General features: G+C 41.5%; 1 protein-coding gene across 2 annotated transcripts in view; it reads right to left on the bottom strand.

The window, feature by feature from the left end:
- Positions 1 to 26380, bottom strand: part of mtap (methylthioadenosine phosphorylase) — a 203888-nt gene that overhangs the window by 149195 nt on the left and 28313 nt on the right. For both annotated transcript variants that reach the window (XM_072590257.1, XM_072590265.1), the window contains exon 2: positions 5889 to 5975. In XM_072590257.1, coding sequence (XP_072446358.1) covers positions 5889 to 5975 — 87 coding nt within the window. The remainder of the gene's footprint in view (positions 1 to 5888; positions 5976 to 26380) is intronic.

Genomic DNA, 26380 nt, shown 5'->3' with positions numbered 1-26380 from the left:
GACTCTGCTAAGCGATCTCATGGTTTTATGTTTCGACCAAATTAGTGCTTACTCTTTTAAACTCCAATGGATAAGAACTTAGACAGTGCAAACTTTCCTCATGGGACAGCCCTACCCATTTCAGGTTGTGGTCTAGTAAACTTCTCCAAAGTACCTCCTATTCATTTAAATCCTTCAATTATTGAGCACAGGTGGAAGGTGGCCTTCTACAGTACTCCAGGTGCAGTCTCACCTGTATAACTGAAGCATATCCTTCCTCCTTTCACATTCAAGTCCCCTCATGATATTCTGTTGGCTTTCTTATTTAATCGCTGCACCTATAGATTAACGTTTTATAGTTTATGGACAAGAACAACCAAATCCATGTGTATTTCACAGCTTTGCAGTCTCTTGCTGTTTGAATAATATGCTTCTTTTTTATTCTTCCTGCCAAAAGGGACAATTCAGCATATCCATATTGTATAATCTATTTGCATATCTTTGTCTACTTATTTAACCTACCAACATCTTTTCGTCACCTCCTTGTGCCACATCTTCACAACATAACATTCCCATCCACTTCTGCATCAACAGGTTTGACAATCATACATTCTGTCCCTTCATCTAAGTTATTTATATCAATTGTAAAAAGTTGAAGCTCAGCAGCGAGCCCCGTGGCAGACCAATTGTTACAACTTGCTAACCCAAAAATGTCCCATTTATTCCTACCTTCTGCTTTCTATTAGCCAGCCAATCTTCTATTCACAGCGATATATTATACCCTACACCAGGAGCTTCCACTTTCCACAATAATCTCCAATGTCAGGCCTTATCAAATACCTTCTGGAAATCTAAAAACTCTATGTCCATTGGTTTCCCTTTATATACCATACGGTTTACCTCCTCAAAGAACTCCAGTAGGTTCAAGATGGCATTGGGATAATTAGTTGCATGAAAATAATGTGCTTGGGTGTGCAATAAAAAGGAGATCGGCAGAAGGTAATGATGCTTATTTAATGAATGGTCCAAATGCATCCTTCAGTGATTTTGAGATTGGTCAAATATTATTTCCTTTTCATCAAATAACATTGACTCTGCCAGAGTACCTTGAAGTTATTGAAATACCCTGCTATAACTTTTTTAATTATAACTTCTAACATTTTCCCTCCAATAGATATTTACTGAGATGAACATTTGGTTGAATTGCTTCTCTCACCTTTACAATTCTTGACCACAGTGCAGGGGAGGCTGGATTATTGTATATATTCAAGACTGAGCTAGACCGATGTGTTTGACCTACACATATTATGGGGACAGGCAGGAAAGTTAAAGTTGGGTCAGGGTAAGGGGCAGAGTCTTTTCAGACATGATCTTTTAAATGGTGCAGCAACCTACTTCTTATGTTTGTAATTACCACTGAAATTTGTTGATAACATAAAGATGGTAGGAATGTAAGTTATGAAGGTGTAACAAAGGTTGACAGGTTAAGTGAGTGGACATAGAGCTGGTATTGAGATTTCTCAATGTTGGAAGCTTCCGAAATTCTAATAGCTGAATGAAAAGTAAGCTAGACATTGTGAATGAATCCTAAATCTTGCAGTGATGCTTTGTCTTGAAGCAGATCAGAACGGATTTTGATTGAAAAGTCAAATAACAAACGTCATCTTTTTCTGCTTTGTGCCCATGTCATTAAATCCCAATTCTTCCCACAGATTATATTATTTGACATTCAATAATTTCTTATAATTGACAGTGAAATTAGATACTGAAGCTAGAAAGTACCATTGAAGAGTTTGTTGTTGGTCCTTCATTTGCCATTATCTTGTAGGCAGCGTGTTTGCACAAGTGGTGGTCACTATCTTGTACTTTGCCAAGATGCCAGTTTCCATGTGCAAGCCTGGAAAGACTATTTATCTGCAGCAACTGTCACAGTCAAAAACAACCTTTTCTTTTGCCAATGTAGAGCCACACGCACATGGAATAGCTATGATGCATGAATAGCCAGACTCTGATCCTTCCAACTCCAGGCCATTCAAATCTGATTGTGGCATCAATGCCATTTGGGATAACCTAGCTCAGCACAGAGTGAGAATCAATCCTCTAGCTCACCTAGCTGTATGGCTGAGCTTACTCAGTGGAGAGCTCTGCTGTGCCAACTAGGAGCCTGCAGAGGTTGGTATGATTTCGCACCTCATAAAACATTTATGCACATATCTGTCAAAGTCTCATTTATTGGAAAATGAACAGAGTTATCAAATCAACATTTTATTGTGGGGAAATAAAAGCTTGTGTATGCTTCACATTATAGCCAGTTCAAAATGAACACTAATTAATATATAACCTAAAATAATCAAGTGATAAACAGCAAAATAAATAATCCATAACTTTTAAAATCTTTGTTCGGGCGGCACACTGGCTCAGTGGCTAGCACTGCCACCTCACAGCGTCAGGGACCAGGGTTCAACTCCAGCCTTGGGCGACTGTCTATGTGGAGATTGTACATTCTGTGTCTGTGTGGGTTTACTCTGGGTGCTTTGGTTTCCTCCCACAGTCCAAAGAAGTGCAGGTTATGTGAACTGGCCGCACTAAATTGTACATAGTGTTCAGGGCTGTGTAGGTTTGGAGTAAATGTTGACTAATGGGGAATGGGTGAGGGTGGAATACTCTTTGGAGAGTCAGTGTGGACTTGCAGGGCCAAAGGCCCTGTTTCCACACTGTAGCCATTCTATGATTTTTAAAGAAAGTATAAATACTTCTATATGCATTGTAGAAGTACAAACTGCAGAATTAGTTATTCTTTATCCAAATTGCTCTTTGAACAAAACAACATTTCAAGCAAATGTTTCTTTAAGCAACCTTTGCATCATCTAACTGTTCATACACAGTATCACAATACTCATCAGCCTCCTTCCACGCTCTATAATATTATATCCTGCTCTCTTATACTGCTGGCAGACTTATTTTCTGCTTGAACATTACACTAGACTTCCCCATCATGACCTCCTCCACTCTACCCCACATCAGCAATGCCAGTTCCCAATAAGTTGACTTTCAGGTTGCAGTTGGTAGCTGAACACTCATCCTTTGAGAGGTGGCAGCACTAACATGCTTAAAACCAGCAGTGGGTGCTTTAAAAAAAACATTTTAATACAAGAAAGAAACTAGGATTGGCAGCTCAAACAGCAGGACCAGTTCAAAGAGGGCAACGTTCTGAAGTTTGAATTAAAACATTCTGATCCAAATTCTCTCAGGGAAGTGTAGTCACTATTATCCTAGTTGTCATAGACATCAGGCAAGAGCACATAAACCATCCCATTGAATTCTTTATGATTCCACCTAAATACCTCACAAAATCACTGCAAACAATTGACAGGCATTAAATCAATACTGTAGGGTACAACTTAGGTATAATGCTTGATTTTAAAAAAAGTATTAGATTCTTATTATGATAATGGAGAAAACAAAAAAGAGGTAAGAGTGAATCCACTGAGCTTCTAGCAGAAGTGGAAAAGTACATATAGTGTTATCATTGCCATATTTTAGAAAACAAGCAATAGAAATTAGAAGTTGAAAAGGATAAGCAGCAAAGAGAAAGTGAGGACTGCAGATGCTGGAGAATCGGAGTTGAAAAGTGTGGCACTGGGAAAGCACAGCAGGTCAGGCAGCAGCCGAGGAGCAGGAGAATTGATGTTTCGGGAATAAGCCCTTCATCAGGAAAGGCTTATACCTGAAAGGTCGATTCTCCTGTTCCTCGGATGCTGCCTGACCTGCTGTGCTTTCCCAGCGCCACACTTTTCAATTCCCATAGGTTATGCAGGTGATCAATGATGCAAAACACACTGCAAAGAGAAAAGCCCAGTTTACTTGAGGCGTATCTGATGGCGGAAACCTAGCGATATGGTTCCACGCAAAGGTATTTAATCCCATTTCATAACACGATAGATAAGTTTAATATGGTTTGTCTTATTAACTGGTCCAGATTTGAATATCATCTTTCAGCACAATTACAATTAGCACAAAATACATCATTGTAATTTTAATTATCTTGATGTGTTCTTTTTCTGAGGACATGCTTCAAATGAATTAACGTCATTCAAGAACTGGATTGTAAGTAAATATGAAAATCCCACTGTGTATGAGACAAAGACCTTATAAGCCTCAGGCTCGATTTGTTTCTCCCAACATGAGTTAATGGCAATATACAGCCTTTGCTACTTGAATACCATTGGCACAAGCTAATGCACAAACATAATGCACATCTCAAATAATTGGTAGTTTTGTCTGAGTCATGCAGAACATGGCTTTACAAAATGTTGAACAAGTTCCAGATGTGATTAACTGATCTGAAACTAAGAAAGTAATAACGAGAATCACGTTTTCTTTCCCAACCACCGTCTGTACTCGAGGAAGGAATAGCGTTTTGATAACATATTTATTGAAGTGGTGCATTTTCACAAACTATCGCTGCATCATACTAGTCGCCCTCAATAAAAAAAGTCAGCTTCTTAGAGGTTAAAACAAAACTGCGGAGGTGAATATCAGAGAAATGTTTCTGTCCTGTAGCTAATGATGTCAGTGCATTGACGAGGTTGTAGATTCGTTAACCAGCTGATATGTTTTTCTCAAGATTAGAGTGGTGCTGGAAAAGCACAGCAGGTCAGGCAGCATCCGAGGAGCAGGAAAATCGATGTTTTGGGCAAAAGCCCTTCATCAGTGTTTTTCTGCAGACATTTCGTCACCTCACTAAGTGACATTGTCAGTGCGCCTCCCGTGAAGTGTTGGCAGTCTGTCCTGCCTGGTATTTATGTGTCTGTTTTCTGATACTTCTGGCTCTGTATCTGAGTGGTTTGTGTATCAGGTCCAGTTTATTGATTGAGTTCTGGTTGGAGTGCACTGACAATTGCAATATTTAAGAGGTATTTGGATGGGTATATGAATAGGAAGGGTTTGGAGGGATATGGGCCGGGTGCTGGTAGGTGGGACTAGATTGGGTTGGGATATCTGGTCGGCATGGATGGATTGGACCGAAGGGTCTGTTTCCATGCTGTACATCTCTATGACTCTATGACATGTTACAGGATGGTGAAAGGGTGCCAGAGCTCTCAGTTCCTCATTACACAAATTCTGAGTGATTTGGTTTGATTTATTACTGTCAAATGTACCAAGGTGCAGTGAAACATGTTGTCTTATATGCTTTACAGGCAGATCATACTACACAAGTGCATCAGGGTAACAGAACAGATACAAATAGACTGGGACACAGACAGAGAAGAACTGAAAAGCTGTCCATGTGGGAGAGAAGGATTGGGGGCAAAAGGACATACTGAATAACCAGGCAAAAAAAAAAAATGACTGACTCCATCATCAGAAAAATATCGAAGACAATTTAGAAATAGTAATGACAAGATGATATTAAGCTAAGGTGAAACCAGGAGACTGCTGCAGGAAGCAAAACTATTGCAAGGTTCCAGGGAAAAGTAAATTTAAAAAGTAAGGAACAAATAAATCATTTTAGATCAACAGGCAGAAGGGGATACTTGCAATTTAGAAGAAATAAAAAAAAGGAGGAAAATTCAGAGAAGCATTACCACGGTCATAACAACAGATATAATGGTGTAAAAGAGAAATATAAAGAGTGACAAAATACAAGAATGCACAACAGATAAATGGAAAAGACAAAAAGATACCAAATAGTCAAGTTTTTTCCTTTGAAAATGGACAACTAAAAATTCTTTACATGTGTGACAGCACAATAAAAGCCTTGGTAAGAGGAGGAAAGAAAACCAGGTAGAATGTGTTTTCTTTCCATTAAAAGAGATATTTCAAACATTACAAATGGATCTTTGGTTCAGAACACACAACTGATAATAAACCAAAAAACATAGTATGGATAGGCAGAAATATCAAACCTTTCCAAAAGGTGTATCGACATTTTTCTCAGTCTTTTCCTCCAAAATGTCCAGGTCACCAAGTCCTGATCCACCAATAATTCCGACCTGTAATCCAATGAAAACAGAAAATTAAAATTTAAATATACAGTTTTAATTATACAGGCACTGTTAGTTGACAAGCATGTTGTCCTCATTAATCAACAATGGAGCACTCCAGAGGTGCGTACTCAACTGCCTCCTGTACTCAGTGCATACCCATGACTGCGTTGCCAAATACCAGACTAATGCCATTTACAAGTTTGCTGATGACACCATCATAGTCAGTCAAATCTCAGATGGCGACAAAACAAACTACAGACGTGAGGTGGAAGACCTGGAAAGATCCTGCACTGAGAATAACCTAGCTCTCAATGCCAGCAAAACCAAGGAAAGCATTATTGACTTTCGGCGAGATGTTACTCATGTCCCCCTTCACATGAACAGCACAGAGGTGGAACGAGTGGAGAGTGTCAAGCGTCAAGCTCCTGGGAATGGTCATCCCCAACAAGCTTTTTTTGGAGTCTTCATGTGGATGCACTGGTTACAAAGGCCCAACAACGTCTCTTCTTCCTCAGGCAGCTGAGGAAATTTGGTATGATGGCGAATACCCTTGCCAACTTTTATAGGTGCACCATCCAGAGCATTCTGTATGAATGTATCACTACCTGATATGGCAACTGCACCATTCAAGATCGGAGACAGTTACAGAGAGTGGTGAACTTGGCACGGACAATCACAAATGCTAACCGCCCATCGATAGAATCCATCTACCAGGCCCGCTGTCAAGGAAAGGCCGCCAGCATTTTCAAAGATCCATCCCACCTGGCAATGTTTTTCTACAACCTCTACCATCAGGGAGAAAGTACAGAAGCCTGAACACATGCAGCAGTCAGTTTCAAAACAGTTCTACCCTACTGGTAGCTCAGTGGTTAGCAATGTTGCCTCACAGTGCCAGGGACCCGGGTTCGATTCCCACCTCAGCCGACTGTCTGCGTGGAGTTTGCACATTCTCCTAGTGTCTGCGTGGGTTTCCTCCCACAATCCAAAAAAAAACGTACAGGTCAGGCAAATTGGCAATACTGAATTGCCCATAGCGTTAGGTACATTAGTCAGGGGTAAGTATAGGGTAAGGGAATGGGTCTGAGTGGGTTACGCTTCAGAGGGTTTGTGTGGACTTGTTGGGCCAAAGGGCCTATTTCCATACTGTAGGTAACCTAATCTAATCTAAATACTGAATGGACTCAAACTCTTAACATTCACCTGTCCCTGTGTTTTTGATTTTGCCACTATTTACCTATTATTTACTATCTTTGCTACTTAACTCAGTGATCTGCCTAGATTGCTGACAAGACAAAATTTTCACTGTACCTCAGTACACGTGGCAATAAATTCAATTCAAATTCAAATTCAAAATACATATTTATCAAAATATTCAGGTAAGAGCATAATTTCAGGCCACAGACATTTTAAATAAAATCAATATATATGCACCAACATTGGGCACAAGATCACAAAAAGCTAACCATTCCAAAAGCAGCTTTTCTGAAAAAAACTTCACTATAAACACAACATAAAGAAACTGACCAACAGTCTGTAATGGATTTTGCCTGGGGTACAGTATTTTACTTGATGTGGCAATGCATTTGCTACCCCTCAAAACATAAGAAACTAATTGTGGTGTTAAATAACCTAACAAGTTATTTTTACAACTATTATCCACTTACTTTCTACGCACAAGCTGTACAGGGGATGGTAATCCCTTCTCCAATGATGTGGTGCACAATTGCAGCATTGCAACTTTAAAATCTTGCTGAGCTGCTCGACATTAACTGATCGCTGATTTGGTGGTACATAGCATTTACTCTACTGGACCTTTTGAGCATTGATTGTGGGGTGATGTGCTATGAATCACTTCTCACTTACACCACGTGCCCTGAAATGCTTTGCTAGGGAATTGTTTGTCGGGCACTATCCATTCTGGATAACTTAAAATAGCCGTTTATCCAATCAGTGACGGTCTACTCATTATATTGCTAAGTCAGTAAACAGGGGTAAAATTAGAAAAGTTATCCACCACAAGGATATAAATTTCTCAAAGCACTGTGAATTGAGGGAGATGGCAGTGTTTTGGTAATGTCACTGGACTAAAACTTCAGGAGTCATGGGTTCACCAGTGGAATTTTAATTCAATAAAAGTCTGAAATTAAAAGCGGTCAATGACCAGACAATTATTGTCGATGGTCAGTAAATCCTATCTGGTTCACTCATCCTTAGAGAAAAATCTGTGATCCTTACTCGGTCTGTGACTCCAGACCCTCAGCAACGTGGTTGACTCTTGACTGCTCTCTGGGCAATTAGATTAGATTAGATTCCCTACATTGTGGAAACAGGCCCTTCGGCCCAACAAGTCCACACCGACCCTCCGAAGTGCAATCCGTCCAGACCCATTTCCCTCTGACTAATGGACCTAACACTATGGGACAATTTAGCATGGCCAATTCACCTGACCTGCACATCTTTAGACTGTGGAGGAAACCAGAGCACCCAGAGGAAACCCACGCAGACACAGGGAGAAAGTGCAAACTCCACACAGACAGTCACCTGAGGCTGGAATCAAAGGGGACAGGCAATAAGTACTGGTCCAGCGAGTGATGCTCTCATTGCATGAACAAATAAAGGAAAATTATAGATCCACCCAAGGTTTGGGTGGAACATCAAATGGATGTCAAGGTTCGCTCCATTGGTGGCACTGATGTGCATCACATGCAACAAGTCATTTGCTAACCCGATTCATCGCAGGCTCAGTTCTTAGCTGCCTTGTGTATTAAACATTGTTCCCTCTAAGATGCACGGCCGCTGGGAAGCCCTGTGCATGTCCATTATCACATCACAGCAGGACTTCTGCTTCCAGAAGCCATTAATGTGCACAGCCCTTGAATGGTAATGTAGTAGGAAGAAAGGGAACATTGACATTCAATGCCCATATGTCAAATTGAATTAGCTTTATTGTCATGTATTCAAATAAGTACAGTCAAAAGTTTACAGTTGCTACATTACAATGCCTTGTACCTAGGCAAAGATACTTAAGATCTTTCTGTTGTAACAGAGATAACGCCTCAGCAGATTGCTTATGGTGTTAGGATTTGTTTTCCCTTGAGAAACACTTACTGTGATTTACCAAATTCATCTCTGAATAGCCAACATGAACAATCCTCCTGAGGTACGACTTTAATACTGTTAGACCATCCTTGGATAACGATCTCTGGCAACTCCTCTAGTTGCTTACCTTCAGTAATTATCAATGGGAACTGCTACTGGCACTGGCCATAGTTGAATGGATCTACCGTGAATACACCGTAATCAAGATCATCAACATGTTGACCAAGAGGATTATCTTAGCCTGTGTGTGGAGTGTGTAATTTATTCAGCTTGTTAGACATAAATCACCAGGGTACCTGGATTATATATCTCACTTCTGCACCATATTCCTTCAGAACACGGGTGGTCTGTTCCTCCACAGAAGATGCAATTTGAATCCCATGAATTGTAACTATGCTTGCTGGTAGTCTTACCACTGTTAGATCATTGGTATCGACCAGGTAGAAGAGTTCAGGAAGGCCAGGTGAACTAGTATTTTTGCATTGTACTGTGAATCTGTCAAAAGCACAGACTTGGTGATCCACTATCTGCTGTGAGACACAGTCTCTTCTAAGCTGTATCATACATCAGCTCTTTCTGAAGGACGTCCTTCAGATGTGTAATGGTAACATGTCTATTGTCATCCTTTTGTTTCCAGGACATATGATGCCAAGAGTTGAAAAAGCTTCTGATCACCTTATACTATCGTGGGCAGCACGATGGCTCAGTGGTTAGCACGGCTGCCTCACAGCACCAGGGTCCCAGGTTCAATTCCAGCCTCGGGTGACTGTCTGCGTGGAGTTTGCACATTCTCCCAGTGTCTGTGTGGGTTTCCTCCGGTTTCCTCCCACAGTCCAAAGATGTGCAGGTCAGGCGAATTGGTCATGCTAAATTTCCCATAGTGTTAGGTGCATTCGCCAGAGGGGAATGGGTCTGGGTAGGTTACTCTTCGGAGGGTCTGTGTGGACTTGTTGGGCCGAAGGGCCTGTTTCCACACTGTAGGGAATCCAATCTAATCTAATCTAATCTAATCTAATCTATCTGGTGTGTGAAGTTAACAATATGCAAAGCTTCGTCTTCTTTGCCTTTCGCGGAGTCTGACCCTCATTGATGTGGTTACGTTTGTGCACATGCTGTGCTGCTGAATTGCTTTATTAGTTCTGAGGTCTGGCCTGGCCTTCAGAATCAGACTCTCCTGTACCTACATGCAGAGTATGCCTACGTGCTGCATGCTCTACAAATATTAACGAAAACTGGACAACAATTTGGGGAGGTATGGGAAACTGCATGTGTTACAGGTTTGGTTGGTTTGGTGTGCGTTAGTGTCCATAGCAACAGTGTTAGCTGCACCTAAAGCACATAATTGTTCTTGCCTTACCACAACAGCTTCATACAGGGTGTCCATCTTGAAGTGTTACGTCGATGCTCAAAAGACCCTTAGAATCCCCACAGGGTGGAAGCAGGCCATTCATCCCATCAAGTCCACACCGACCCTCCAAGAATATCCCACCCAGACCCACCTCATCCCTGAATTTCGCATGGATAATCCACCTTGCCGACACATCCTTGGACACTACGGGTAATTTCCCTTAGCCAATCCACCTGACCTGCACATCTTTGGACTGTGGGAGGAAACTGGAGCACCCAGAGGAAACCCACACAGACATGGGGAGAATGTGCAAACTCCACACAGACAGACAGTTGCCCAAGGGTGGAATCAAACCTAGGCCCCGGCGTTATAAGGCAGCATTGCTAACCACTGAGTCACCGCGCCATTTCTTAGAGGCATAAATTGGGGCAGGGGTGATGACTGACTCACATGAGCCTCTCTGACAGTTCCGCTTTGGCAAGCTCACAGCTTTGTTGCAGCATCTTGTGATAAACTGATCAGCAGATCCTCGAGGGTGCTGTCTGTATGACATGAGTTGCAGTTGGCTCATCCCAAATTAATTCTCACTTTCAGCTGGTCTCCCAGAACCTTGCACACCGTTTCTGTACATTTTTTTTTCTGATCATCCACAGAAAGACTTAATTGTGCAAAGCCAACGAGTAAGCAAGATTTTCGGAGCTCTCTTCCCGCTATTATCCGTACATCAGGATGTGAAATTGAGCTGCACATACGTTGTTTGAATATTTGCAATTCAACACAGTTGTCACTTGATGCTGCCCAAATCACAATGAAATTTCTGCTATCGTTTAATTTTAAAATATTGGACTGTACCTCTAAGTCAGTGTAACTTTTTAAGACAAAACCTCTTCAGATACTACTTTTCATCAACTTGTTCGGAGATGGGACTTGAACCCAAGCCTCCTGGCTCAGAAACAAAACAAATTGCTGGAAAAGCTCAGCAGGTCTGACAGTGTCTTTAAAGAAGGGTTGCTGCTTCAGGTTGAGTGACTTCCTCAGAACTGGTTCAGAGGTATTGACACTACCAGTGCACCACCGAACCCTTGACTCTGTCAGCGAAAATTGAAAAGTGCTGTTTCAGTGGTCTCTTTAAGACTGCTCCTCTCTTTATAACAGACTGTACAGGTGTTACGATGACACTGTTATTTTGTGTCAACAGTCAGGGACAAAGTGTACTTGCTTCCAGCTCTGTACAGCACTACGAAAAAACAACGATGATCAGTTTATCTCTTTTCTTGAGGTTAGCCAAGGAAAGAATGCCATTCAGGGTGGGAGAGTAATTTCTTTGGATAATGAAATGGAAATCTTTTATTTTCACCAGAGCAGGATCATCATTTCACCCAAAGACTGGAGAATACAATACCCTCCCTCAATACTCTCCATGAAAAGGTGTCAACCTAAAATATGCACTCAAAATACAGATTTAATCTCAAAACCTTAACGGTACGAAGCCCAAATAAATCAAGTCAAACCACACAAGAAGGACTGCGAGTTTTAATCTTTGGGTCCTTTTTCAACACCTTTGTGGTTTGCAGAAGAAAATGAAATTAACATTTCACAAAAGCTGCCCCTCAAAGGGCTTTACAGTCTCTGACGTACTTTTGAAGTGTTGCAATGCAAGAGTCACGTCAGCCAATTTTGCGACTAGCAAGCAGCCAAAAAAATAACAAGGCAACAACGACCAGATCATCAGCTAGAGTGTTTTGATGGAAACACAAATACAAAGTGGGAGTTCAGATCCTTGCTCTTCTTCAAAAGAGTGCTTACAAGTGTGTTCCTTCAACCACTCAAACTGAAGTATTCTCATTGATGCACTCCAACCCCAGTTAGGGGTGGGGGGTAGGGGCTATGAGGTTACTAATATCAAGAGAAATGGTACAGGGTACTGAGCTCATCGCGCATCAGTTAGAAGTTTACCAGCAGCAGGAGGGATGGCTGATAGGTCATCCTCCATGGAAGTGGCTGATGATGCTAAAAACTAGTTCATAGCTCCTCAATTGGGTTGTCTTTGATTCTTCAGGAGGTAGGCAAGGCCACTGACCCCTTGGGTTAAATACTGGCCACAGAGCCTAATGCAGAAAGTGCAAGGGAGAATCATGTAGAGAAAGTAAACTAAAGGAAGATTAATTTGTTTGCCCAGTCTTTTACTGAGGCATCAGTGTCCTGAAGCTTGCAGAATAAAAAGGAAAAATCAGACTGGAACATCCAATTTCTGTATTTAATACTGCGGGTTCCAGAAGTTGAGGAGATTCCACAATCTAGGAGATTCCAAGAGTAGGCCATTCAGCCCCTCAAGCCAGTTCCACCATTCAGTGTGATCATGGCTGATCTGAGGCCTAACTCCATATACCTGCCTTTGGCCCATGTCCCTTAATACCTTTGCTTATTAAAACTTTATCTATCTCAGATTTGAAAGTAACAACTGATCCTGCATCTCCTGCCATTTCCAAATCACACCCTTTGTGTGTACAAGTATTTCCTAAAATCTCTCCTGAACAATCTGACCCTAATTCTCAGATTATGCCCCTAGTTCTAGAATCTTCAACCAGTGAAATTAGTTTATCTTGTTTATATCTTGAAGATTGTTATCAGACCACCCTATAACCTTCTAAAGGGTACTGTTCCTCTCACTGTTATTCCCAACACCAAGTCCAGCCATCAACACAGAGCTGATACAGCAAATTCCGATAACTGGCAACATTATGTTTTGTATTTTTAACTTAATGGCCACAAACTCAAAGCTGCTTTTATTGAAGGTGCCTTTTTCAGACAGACAATTAGTCTGCGAACATTTGAATATGGCTAATCTGAAATTAGAAGTCAAAGATTCCCATCTTGCACCCATGAAATAGACTTGAACAAATTAACCCATTTTATGCAACATGAGGAGTGTGTGCTGATTGGTTGGGTCATCATTGCGTTAGAGTGCAACAAGAACAGTTAATTGTCAATCTTAATGCTCAGACCAGGAGGGTAGAATCTGATTGGTCAGGGTATCACATGGGGAATCAGAGATTGGCATTCTCTGTGACACTTTTTTTTAAAAAATGAAAAATGTGCAACCTGTGCACAAATTTATTTTGCCTATTGTGTACAGTAGTGCCTCGACTTACGAAGTTAATCCATTCCCGGACCCGGTTCGCGAACTGAATCAATTTTTCCCATTGTTCGGATAGTGTAAGAATGCTTGGACGTAGCAACGAACGCTGTTCACAGCACACGCGCCAAAGACGAACTGAATGAGATCATGCGGGGCCCGAGAGCTTTTGCGTTCAATAAGCGTGTAGCAAAGCAGAACAATGAAACCACGTGGTCACACACGGGCTTTTTGCATTCGTACCTTCGTTCGTACCTTGAATTTCGTACGTACGTTGAAGCAACATTTTACGTACAATCCTGTTTGTAAACAGATTTGTTTGTGAACGGGGTCGCTTGTATGTCGAGGCGCTACTGTATTTATAAAATGTAGAATAGTGTTCCTTTTCTGGTGTATTTTTTGCATCCTAATTCTGGTAAGTGGAAGATGAAACGTTTTGACTTCTGGTCTTCTTTTAGTAATGTTTACATTCTGTAATATCAAGCAATAATTTATGTAGAGTGGGTCCCTGATTTACGATCGTCTGACTTCTAAACACCGGGTATAATTTAAAGACCCAACATATTGTACTTCCAACTGAATGCTTTATTTTGCCCTGCACTATGTTATAACCTGTGTACAAATCAACTTGCAAATGGAAGTTACAAATCAACTTACAAATCAACTCTACAATGGAACCCCTCACAATCCAGGGACCGCCTGGATCTCTGGAAATTGCTCATTAATCCAAGCCAATGGGAAGTACAACAATATCTTATATAGAAGCACTTGTTGAATCCCTACACTGTGTGGAAGCAGGCCATTCGGCCCATCAAGTCCACACTGACTCTACAAAGAGCATCCCACCCAGTCCCATCCCACTACCCTGTCTTTGTAACCCTGCATTTCCCATGGCTAATCCACCTAGCCTGGACATGATGGGCAATTTAACTTGCACATCTTTGGACTGTGGAAGGAAACTGGAGCACCTGAAAAGAAATCCACGCAGACATGGGGAGAATGTGCAAACTTGATACAGAGGCTGGAATCAAACCTGGGTCCCTTGCATTGTGAAGCAGCAGTGCTAACCACTGAGCCATCACACTACACCCTACTGTGTAGGGAGAAACAGAGTTAATGTTTCCAATCTGGTAATACATCACAACAACGATCTGTATTGGTTTCTGATTTCCAGCAACAACAGAAACTTTGCTTTTAAATGTGTAACACAGCTCCTGCCAGCTGCCACCTCCAGATAAATAGATAGCAGCTAGAATAAGCACCTTATCATGATAATTGCAGAAAGATTGCATTATCCTGAGCATTGCTTCACATTTACTGAACAGGATTACAGCCCTATTTCAGGAATGAAATAACAGGATTCTTGCACCTGTTAAAGTTTATTTGATGTATGAATCATCCTTGCAGCATGAACAAACACAAGTGGTGCCAAAACAAAATTTGATTTAATGACAACTAGCCATAGTGTTTCTGTGTAACACAGGAACATTTGCAGTGGGGTACCAGTGCAAAAATATATTTAAAGGTTCATTCCATTTCAGAGTCACTTTTCCACCCAAACCCCACACAGAAACAATCACTGACCAATGCAAAAATATATTTAAAGTTCATTCTGCTTCAGAGTCACCTTTCAACCCAAATCTCACACAGAATCCAATCAATCAATCAATCCATATTATGTCATTCACAACAGCACAAACAAATTCATGGGGGTTTTGTAAGCTGGAATTTCCACTTTGACAGGTGCACCTTATTTTATACTTACCAAAGGCCCTCTGTTTAAATAGCAAATAGTGGAATTTGATATTTTAAAGTAGTGTTTAATCAGGAATATTGCCCATGCAAATTTCCATTTCCCAGTTATTTGCTGTGAAATTCTGTGATGGTATAGGCACACTCCAGACCAAACAATACCAGCAGAAGCTTTCAAACTTGGATCCACCAGATCATGTCTGTATGGGTGTGGGAACCCATGTGTGAAGTGATCAAAGTTTTCTGTCCTATGTTCTTCTACGTCTGTTAATTTAACAGCAGGATCCAAACAACAATTCTTTTGCGAGAGTAACACTGTTTCTGTTGTTTACCAGCATCGCCATTTGAAAATTGAGGATACGGAGCTGCTCATTTACTTGGACAAAACTTCTGAAATTCGCAAAACGACAACTACACCCAAACATAGGCCACGCAAACAAGTGGCAATAGGCTGGAACTCACTTGCTGGCCTGTCAGAGTGTCTCTTTGGTGAATAAATGAGTGACATGTTCTCCAGGCTGTGGGATATCGGCCGAGTATTGGAAGAAATATGGGAATATACTCAAAGCAGAAGAATGGTTGGATAATATACACAGAAGCACTAAAACCAAACTATACAGCCACACCTGTATTGTAACCTGAAAAGACCTACAATCCTTTGAAACCAGGGTTGAAGAATTTGAGCTATAGGGAGAAGTCGATTAGGCTGGGGCTGTTTTCTCTGGAGTGTCGGAGGCTGAGGGGTGATCTTATAGAGATTTAAAAAATCATGAGGGGCATGGATAGGGTAAATATAAGGTCTTTTCCCTGGGGTAGGGGAGTCCAGGACTACAGAGCATTGGTCTAGGGTGAGAGGGGAAAGATATAAAAGAGACCCAAGGGGCAACCTTTTCACACAGAGGGTGGTGCATGTATGGAATGAGCCGACAGAGGAAGTGGTGGAGGCTGGTACAATTGCAACATTTAAAAGGCATCTGGATGGATATATGTGCAGGAAGGGTTTGGAGGGATATGGGCCGGTTGCTGGCAGGTGGGACTAGATTGGGTTGGGATATCTGGTCGGTAAGGACGAGTTGGACCAAAGGGTCTGTTTCCATGCTGTATATCTCTATGACTCTTGTTTTGTTAAAAATAACATTAAGGATAAGAGTGATCATGGAGATGAGCTTCAGGAAACTCAATGAGCATCACAGAATGGTTACTATACAGTAGGAGTCTGTAGTATTGTCTCTGTGCCAACACTCTGCAGGTGCCTTAGAGTCACACAGCGCAGAAACAGACCCCTCAGTCCAACCAGAATCCCAAACTGAACTCACCCCACCTACCTTCACTTGGCCCATTTCCCTCCAAACCTTCCTTATCCATGGACTTATCCAAATGTCTTTTCAACATTGTATTTGCTCCACCACTTCCTCTGGAAGTTCATTCCACACACTGCTAAAAAGTTGCCCCTCATGTTTTTTTTTTAAAAATAGTTCTCCTTTCACCTTAAAAATATACCCCTGGGTCTTGAACTCTCCCACCCTGGGGAAAAGACACGTGCCATTTACCCCATCTATACTCCTCATGATTTTATAAACCTCTATAAGGTCACCCCTTAGATTAGATTACTTACAGTGTGGAAACAGACCCTTCGGTCCAACAAGTCCACACTACCCCTTACCTAACACTAGGGGTAATTTAGCATGGCCAATTCACCTGACCTGCACATCTTTGGACTGTGGGAGGAAACCGGAGCACCCGGAGGAAACCCACGCAGACACGGGGAGAACGTGCAAACTCCACACAGTCAGTTGCCTGAGGCGGGAATTGAACCCGGGTCTCTGGCGCTGTGAGGCAGCAGTGCTAACCACTGTGCCACCATGCCGCCTTTAATTTCCTATGTTCCAGTGAAAGAGTCCCAGCCTATCCAGCCTCTCCTTATAACTCAAACGTTCCAGTCCCAGCAACATCCTGGTAAATCTTTTCTGCACCTTTTACAGTTTAATAATATCATTCCTGTAATAGGGTGATCAGAACGGGACACAGTATTCAAGAGCAGGCCTCACCAATGTCCTGTACAACTTCAACATTTAACTAGGACCACTTCCCTGTCCTTCCTTCCTCTGGTATTGCAAATTTCAGGTGTTTATCAAATTCCCTTTTGAAATCCATAATTTAATCAGTCCTCAATAACCTGTGAGGCAATACAATCCAGATCCTAACGACTTTCCAAACTCACCCCTTGCAACATTGTAAAGATCCCAAATGATTTTCTCTCACCAGCCCTCCCTGCAGTTGATAACAAATAAACAAGTCTTCGCTCTGTACTAATAAATTATGTTTTTTAACTAAACTATGCATAATTAATTAGAATGTATTTACATTTATCTTCCATTCCTGGGAGGTTGGTTAGCTCAGTTAGATGGATGGATGACTGGTTTGTGATACAGAATGAGACTAACAGCATAGGTTCAAGTCCCACATCTGGTTAAGGACAATCCTTCTCAACCTCTCCCCTTGCTTAAGGCATGGTAACCTTCCGGGTAAACCAGCAGCTGTCATCTTTCTCTAATGAAAGAGTAGTCCTGTGGTCCTGGTAAGACTATGGCAACTTTACCTTTACATTCCTGGTCTAATTTAATCTATTGTTCTGCTCTTGCCAAACAACTGCTGAACATCCAGAGGAAGTGGTGGATGTGGGTACAGTTACAACATTTGAAAGACATTTGGAAAAGTACATGAATAGGAAAGGTATGGAGGGATATGGGCCAAGTGCAGGCAGGTGGGACTAGATTAGTTTGGGATTATGGTCGGCGTGGACTAGTTGGACCCTATAGGTTCCCATTTCTTTATGATCATTCAAATCACAAAATTCATTGAACCACTACTTTAAGAAAAAGCCAAATGGCCATCAATGCTGTGTCACAACACAGCAGAGGGTCAGATTATGGTGGTCTCATGTCGATCAGAGTCCATTTGTTTTTTTTTCCGAGGTTTGACGATTAATCTTTTGACAATGCAGTAAATTTGGAATTCTTCCTCAGAGCAGAAAATGCACTCCTGAACTTTCCATGAAGAGATATGGTGGGCTTTCCCCCATCCACCAGATAAGAGAAAGAAAAATACAGACTTTTTCTTCATGATGTCTCACTATCTCACATCTCTCTATAACCTATTAAGCACATTTTTTGAGGTGTCACCACAGTTCTAATGTGGAGAGACAGCTGCCAAATAGCACATTGGTAGTTTCCACAACCAGCTATTGATGCTTAGAAGGTATCCTCCTGAAGCCAGCTGAGTAGCACACTTAGAATAACCTTCCACAAGTATCAGACAAGCGCCAGTTGGGAATTACAGTTCGGTTTGGGATTGGTGGGGTAGCTCAGTGGAACACAAGTTAGCATTGCTGCCTCACAGTGCCAGGAACCTGGGTTCAAATCCAGCATTGGGTAACTGTGCGGAGTTTGCATGTCCTCCCAGTGTCTGTGTGGGTTTCGTTAAGGTGCTCTGCTTCCTCCCACAGTCCAAAGATGTGCCAGTTAGATGGATTGACCAGGCTAAGTTGCCCACAGTATCCAGGGATGCACGGGCTAGGTGATTTAGCCATGGGAACTGCAGGGTTACAGGGATAGGGTATGGGGTGGGTGGGATGCCCATTGGAAGGTCAGTGTAGACACGATGGGCCGAGTGGTGCACTATCACACTGTAGGGGTTCTAATTTGATTGATAGCACTGTAGTGGTAACTGAAAGGTAGAACAATGTTAATGCTAAAGGGACTACAATACAGGGAATACAATTCGGAATTCCACCATGGACCTTCAACAGAAGAAATAGAGTAGATCAAATCTGCACACAGTTATATTTATACACTAATGAATTTTTCTTTCATTATCCATTTCTTTAGATAATCTCATGTTGTGCTTAAGTGATGTAGAAGTAAATCAATTGGTGAAATATGCAGCAGGTTTATGATGAACAGAGAACATTGTTGTTCGTCGATTTTTTAAAAATCATGTTCTGCCATTACTGGATATCTATTGCCCCCGTGTGGTCAGAGGAAGATTCGTCTTCAACTTTTATTAAAACAGTAAAACGAGAAAATGGCAGTCACTGAAACCGTTAGAAAATGGAGACGCCCGTGACGAGAATCAGATCGATGGAAAAGTCGATCCTGCACAAATGGCGGGCCGCATTGATCGAATTAACGTTCAGTTTTATCAAATTGCGCAGGCTGACAAAATTACAGTGTTGCAATGCTGCTCACCCCTGTCGTCTAAAACAAGAACAATTCCGTAAAATTGGAGTTCTATTGTCATTACGTATGACAGAATGAAAGGTCAATTGATGATGCAATCGAACTGTTCAAAAATGTAACTCCAATGTGGCGGCTACGTTAACAGAAGCGCCAACACAAATCGGGCTGCTGCTTCCACAAGGACACAGTTTTGGACACATTAACTGAAGGAAAACGCTAATGCTTCCCCCCCCAGTGATACAGAGAGAGGAAGACTGGACCATTTTGAGCACCCCTTCATGGACTGGCCCAGAATCACACAACATATACCCTGGCACAACATGAACCCCAGCCTCAAAACTGAAAGACCACCACTCTTCACAATTCTCTGGTTAAGTCTAACCTGCCAATTTGTGACCAATTAACATGGAACTGCATCAGCAATGGCATGGGGTTCTTGTGGTGCAGTGGTAGAGTCCCTACCTCTGAGCCAGGAGACCCAGGTTCAAGTCCAACCAGCTCTAGAGGTGGGAACAGGTTGATTAAAAATACTAATACCCAATGTTATCACTAAGCATGAACTGCACATTCAGCCGCTGTAGTTTAGAAACAAACTTATTTTAATTTTTCCTCTATACGTCACTTTCCTATCCTCTCCAAAGTCATCATGAAAAGTTAGTGACATTGCTATAATTCTTTTTGATCTATGATTCAAACGTCAAGCAGCTTTCCCCCAAACTCTTGTGCGCATCAATTTATGAAGTAAAATTCTAAGAAGATACTGTCAAGTACTTCATCTTAAAAAATATTCTTTAACACTGACAAGTGCTGTAACACTGGTTCACTTGTTACAATTAGTTATAAATTCAAGTTGTTATATTTGCTACAACTTTCACAAATCCCAAATGCCTGCACAACTACTAACCAATCACTTCCAAAACTTTGTCACCAACACAGCAGCACCAACCAAACACAGAGGATGCATCACTGCCCATGCCAAGTCATGGACGAAACAAATTGCTACCAACCTAACAAAAACATTTGAACACTGATAGCCCCACTACAAATACTGCTTCGCAGCCACTCGTGCAATCTGAAGCAGACTGCAATACCAAGTAAATCTGTTCAATCCAAAGTATATCAATCAATCTCTGTAAGAAATGCATCCAAGTCTATGGCATCCAAACTACCAACAAACTTCTTAACCACACTTGTAGTCTTGTAGTTCTTAACACCGTTTCTTCAGTATCTGCCACTACCAACACTACACCGCCTGGCAGTGAACTGCAAATAACATCCACGCACTGCAGAAAAATAATGTTTTGTCACGCTGCCTTCAGTATTGTTGTAAACCATCTTCAATCAAGATGGCACCAACACAGGGCGACTCTTTGCGAACTCTCAACAGCTGATCTTATTCTCTCATTTCTCACAATCATTCCACACTTTTAAACCTCAATTCAAAAGTCAATATCTCTCAAATTTCAAATTGAGGGTTATCTTGCTTTTGTACACGTCCTGTACAGCCGTAACTTTGTACGCCCCACCTGTTGATTCACCATCGGATCGGTGTGTCCTTGTATGTTATGATCGGTCTGTACTGCTCGCAAAACTTAGGTACATGTGACAACAATAAATCAAATCAATCAGTATTCTCTGATTCTCAACACAGAGTCATAGGTATGTACAGCACAGAAACAGACTCTAAGGTCCAACTTGTCCATGTCTCCCAGATATCCTACCCACCTGGCAGCACTTGGCCCATATCTCTTTAAACCCTTCCTATTCATATACCCATCTAGATGCCTTATAAATATGGTGCCTCCACCACTTCCTCTGGCAGCTCATTCCATAACATACCACCCTCTGCCTGAAAAAGTTGCCCCTAAGGTCGCTTTTAAATTTTACCCCTCTCAGCCTAAGCCTACGTCCTCTAGTTTTGGACTCCCGCACCCCGGATAAAAGACCTCGTCTATTTACCCTATCCATGCCCCTCATGATTTTATAAACCTCTATAAGGTCACCCCTCAACCTCAACGCTCCAGGAAAACAACCCCAGCCTATTCAGCCTCTCCTTATAGTTCCAACCCCAGCACCATCCTTGTAAATCTTTTCTGAACCCTTTCAAGTTTCACAACATCTTTCCGATAGGAGGAAGACCAGAACTATTCACAACACTGTATTCACTAATGGGAAATATTTTGACAGTCTATATCCCTTGTTACTTTGAGTACCATCTGTCTAATCTCTCAACATTCACAAGGGAGAACACTCCAAGCTTCCCTAACTAATTCATTGGGGAATTTTAAGTTTAATATAGATTGGGAGAGACAGACATGCACCTGTCAGAAAAGTAGTGAATTTCTGGTGTGTATCCAGGATGGTTTCCTGCAGCAGTATGTCCTGAAAGTGACAAGGTGACAAGCAATATTGAATTTAGTCATGAGTAATCATCAGATTTAATTAGTAACCTAATTGTGTCACATTTATCAAATAGTGATCATAACATGATCAAGTTCAATGCAACGTTTGAGAGCGAAAAGCATGAACCAGCTATGAGTTTTAGATTTATGTTAAGGCCAATTTTAAAGAGACAAAACAGAGTCTGTCCACAGTAAACTGGGAAAGTCTGCCAATGGGTAAATAACTGAAGAACGGTGGAGCATATTTAAAAGAAATATTTGACACAATTAAAAAGAAAGCTTATATCCCTGAGCAGGAAAAGCTCCACTTTACAGAGAAAAAAAAAAGAGATAAAGTCATAATGTGGAGATGCTGGTGTTGGATTGAGGTGGACAAAGTTAAAAATCTCTCAACACCAGGTTATAGTCCAACAGGTCTATTTGGAAGCACTAGATTTCGGAGTGCTGTTCCTTCATCAGGAGGTAGGAACAGCGCTCCGAAAGCTAGTGCTTCCAAATAAACCTGTTAGACTATAACCTGGCATTTTGTGATTTTTAACTTTAAAGACAGGATAAAACTGAAAGGACTTACAAAAGTGCTAAAACAGCACAGATCCTGATAAAGAGGAACGATACAAACACCAGCAAAGCAGCTTATCAGAGCTACTAAAGGGGATTATGAAAGGAGACTTGCCAGGGATATCAAAAATCAATGAGAAGAAATGTTATAGTCCCATGAAGGAGAAGCAGGTATTAGAAGTAATGTTGACCCATTAAAGACTGGAAGTGAGGATACTGTCAGTGACAAAGGGGAAATGGCAAACAAGTTAAATAATTATTTGGCCTGAGTATTTACAGTAGAAAAGTAGGATAGCTTGTTCGAAATCCTGAGGAAATTAATAGTGGACGGAGAACAGGAATGAATAAAATTAAGCCAAAATATCAGCAATGAGGAAATTGATGGAATTAAAGAATGACAAGTCCCTGGAACCTAATGGTTTTCATCCAAGGATGTTAAAGGAACTAAGGGGACACAACGTAGATACCCTAACTATAACTTTTCAGAATTTCCTACATTCATGAGTCATCCCTCTGGATTGGAAAACTGTACGTCACTCTGCTTTTTAAGAAATCTAAAAGAGGAAAACAGGGAATCACAGACCAATTAGCCTAACAGCTGTGTTGAGGAAACTGTTGGAGTGTATAAGCAATGATTGAGTAATTGAGGATCTCAAAAAAAATTCAGTTTAATCAGGGAAGACCAGCCTGGACTCATGATGGATAAGTCATGCCTGACAAACTTTGTTGATTTTTTTGAAGAGGAGACTAAGGTAAGGGATAGGGGACTATCTATGACTTCCACAAGATATTTGACCAAGTCTCATATAAGAGACTGTTAACTAAGGTGGAAGCCCACAGATCTGAGGGCAAGTTACTGACATGGCTGGGAAATGGCAGGCGACAGATAATGGCTATTATCTCAAATTGGCAAGATGTGACCATGTTGTCCCACAAGTGTTAGTGCCTCAATTAGTCCTAACTTTCTAGACAGTATGAAGTTAAGCACAGGGGTTCAGGTGCAGAAAGTTTTAACATCACAAATAGGTGCAGAAAATAATCAAAAGCCGACGAAATGTTGCCTACACATCTAGAGGACTGGAGTATTAGGATGCAGATATTATGCTGCAGTTGTTTAAAACCCTGGTTAAACCCCACATGGAGTAATATGGTCTTTTCTGTAAATCTCACCTGAGGAAGGTTACAGTGGTCTTGAAGCAAGTACAATATTGGTTTACAAGAATGAAAGCTGGGGTTAAGTTATAAGGACAGACTATTCAAATTAGGCCTGATTTCTCTAGAATTTAGAAGGCTAAGGGGTGATCAAATTGAACACTTCAAGGTATTAACAGGAAAAGACAAGGCAGACCAAGGTAAACTATTTCCACTGGTTAGGGATTCTAGAACTAGGGGGCATAGTCTGACAATGAAGGTCAGATCATTCAGGAGAGAGATGTTAGGAAGCTCTTCTACACACAAACAGAGCTGGTTGCTGGGTTAGTTGTTAATTTTAGACCTCAGATTTCTTTTTTGTTAAGTGAAAGGTATTAAGGGATATTGGCCAAAGGCAAGTACTTGAAGTTAGGCCGCAGACCTGGCATGATCTTACTGAATGGCAGGTCACACTCAAGGGGCTGAATGGCCTACTCTAATGAAGAATCAACTTGACTCAAAACGTTAGCTTGCTCTCTGTCCATAGATGCTGCCTGACCCACTGTGACTCAACATTGAGTTCTCAAATTTCAAATAACCTCCCTTCCCATCCCCCAACTCCCTTCCCAGCCCCTTCCCACCGCTTTCTTTTCTCTGATCGACCCTTCCTTCCAGCTACCAACCGGATTCATTCCTCCCATCAACCAACCAAGTCATACCTTCTACCTGTGTTCACCAATCCCTACTTCATCGCCCCACCTAAAACCCTCCCACACCCCCCGCCCCCCTTATCTGTAGCTCCCCTTACACCCAACCCTAGTCCTGAAGGGTTACGCCTGAAATGTTGACATCGCTACCTCCTGATGCTGCCTGGCTTGCTGTGTTCTTCCAGTATCCATGATACCAATTTCCCTTTTATTTTATTTGCTTCAACATTACTGGCAAGGCCATCACGTGACACTTTAACAGCCATTTTTTTTCCGAAGTCCTTCCATCATTTTAACTTCACTAACCCACACCGACATCAGCAGAAAGTTCAATCAGGCTAATAACTGTCTTCTCTCATTTTTATCATTCCATCATTGATGGCAATGAATTGGGCCCGAGAATATCATCTCTAACCTCTTTACTCTTCATTTTCTTAAAGTACTCTTTAAAACTGATCTCCTGGACTAACATGCAGTCACTGTCCTAACATTCCCTTAGCAGGCTTGGTGTCAAACATTGGCAATGCTCTTGTAAAATGCCTTGGAGCATTTTATTCCATTAAACACATTATTTAATGTCACTCCTTGTGGTTTCCAAGCAGTAGCTCTAATATTATAAAGTACAAATCAGCATCTATAAAGTCATCCTCCTTCGTCCATTTGGAACTTCCAAACCTTTCTCAGATTCCACTGGTTGAGCCACCAGTTCCAAGAATACTTTTCACCTGATGGCTTCGAGCTGAATGTAACAACGGCAAGACCATGCCTTGCTTTCCTCCTGGCAGATGAACGACTGAATGAATGAGAACAAAGTGATTGAGGGAAGCAAGACAAGGCTATTGTCGCAGAGGACAAAACCAGAAGCTGGGTCCGAAGTAACGTAAATGCCAGAAAGGTTCAGTCAACAGAGGAACACCGTCTTATAAAGACTGTAAGGAAAGGCTCTGACAAATACACATATTGGCTAAGGTGCAATGTGAAGATAAAATCCATTGACAAGCAGAACGAGGTAAAGATGTGGAAGGCCCGAAAAGCAGTAGTAGTTCTGAAAGTGAGTCTGGAAGAGAGCATGATCTGAGGGTAAACAATCACAAACTCGCAAAAGAAATTCTGATGTTCAGAAGGGGAGATGTCGCAGTTGTAGCCCAGCATGGGATAGGAGGGTGGGTAGAGGTCAGTGTTTGACAAAAACAAGGACTGTGAAACAGGCTAGGGCTAGGACAAAAATAGAAGCAGGTATTATCAAGACGTATGATTGGCTACAAACAAATTAGAAGATAAATTGTTAAAGGATGCCGAACAAGAAGAGATGGAGGGCAGAAAAGGTTTCGGGGAACACACAAGATACCAGATAGAGGACAGACAGCCTTATCATTTAGTAGGACACACACAGAAAAAGTACTCCTTGATGGGAAGTGTAAGGTTACATTGTAGCTTGAACCTTGAAGAGAACCTCGTGGTTTAAAACGTTAGCTTAGATTCTCTGAATGCAGCAAAAGATCTTGAAGATTTTTTTGAGCTCTTTTTAACAACTTCGCCTGCAAATGTAAGTTAATCAATGTAAATATCAATAATTTTGCAGTGTGAATAACATCCAAGAGAAGCACTTCTACAGAAAGGAGCCTATAGAAATCAAACAAATACTTTGAAGAGTTGAATGACAGTGCAAGAGTATGAGATTTTTCATTTGAGTCTGTCTTGCTGAAAGTAACTGTATTCAGCTAAAACAATATTCTACTGGTACCACAGACAGAATGGGCAAACATCTTTAATGATTCATAGCAATGATTTTCAGAGGGAGGTTCCATGCACAATAATGTGTAAAAACTAAATTCAAGCTGACTGGTTAGACCTTGTGGACCTTTAGACATTGAGGGTTAGGCGTTCAACAGAATAAGTAAAGCGTGATCTTGAATCAACATCCTGACTTGGAAATTGTTAATCACGTCCTGATAAAGTCAGGCCAGCCGTCCCAGCAACACGATTGTTTCTATTTTGATGTAAAAACTAGTGAAGCCTGACTGAACAGACTAGGCCCAA

This window comes from Chiloscyllium punctatum, chromosome 2 (genome assembly GCF_047496795.1).
Source record: "Chiloscyllium punctatum isolate Juve2018m chromosome 2, sChiPun1.3, whole genome shotgun sequence".
Classification (NCBI taxonomy): Eukaryota; Metazoa; Chordata; class Chondrichthyes; order Orectolobiformes; family Hemiscylliidae; genus Chiloscyllium; species Chiloscyllium punctatum.
This window is presented reverse-complemented; position numbering and strand designations above follow the sequence as displayed.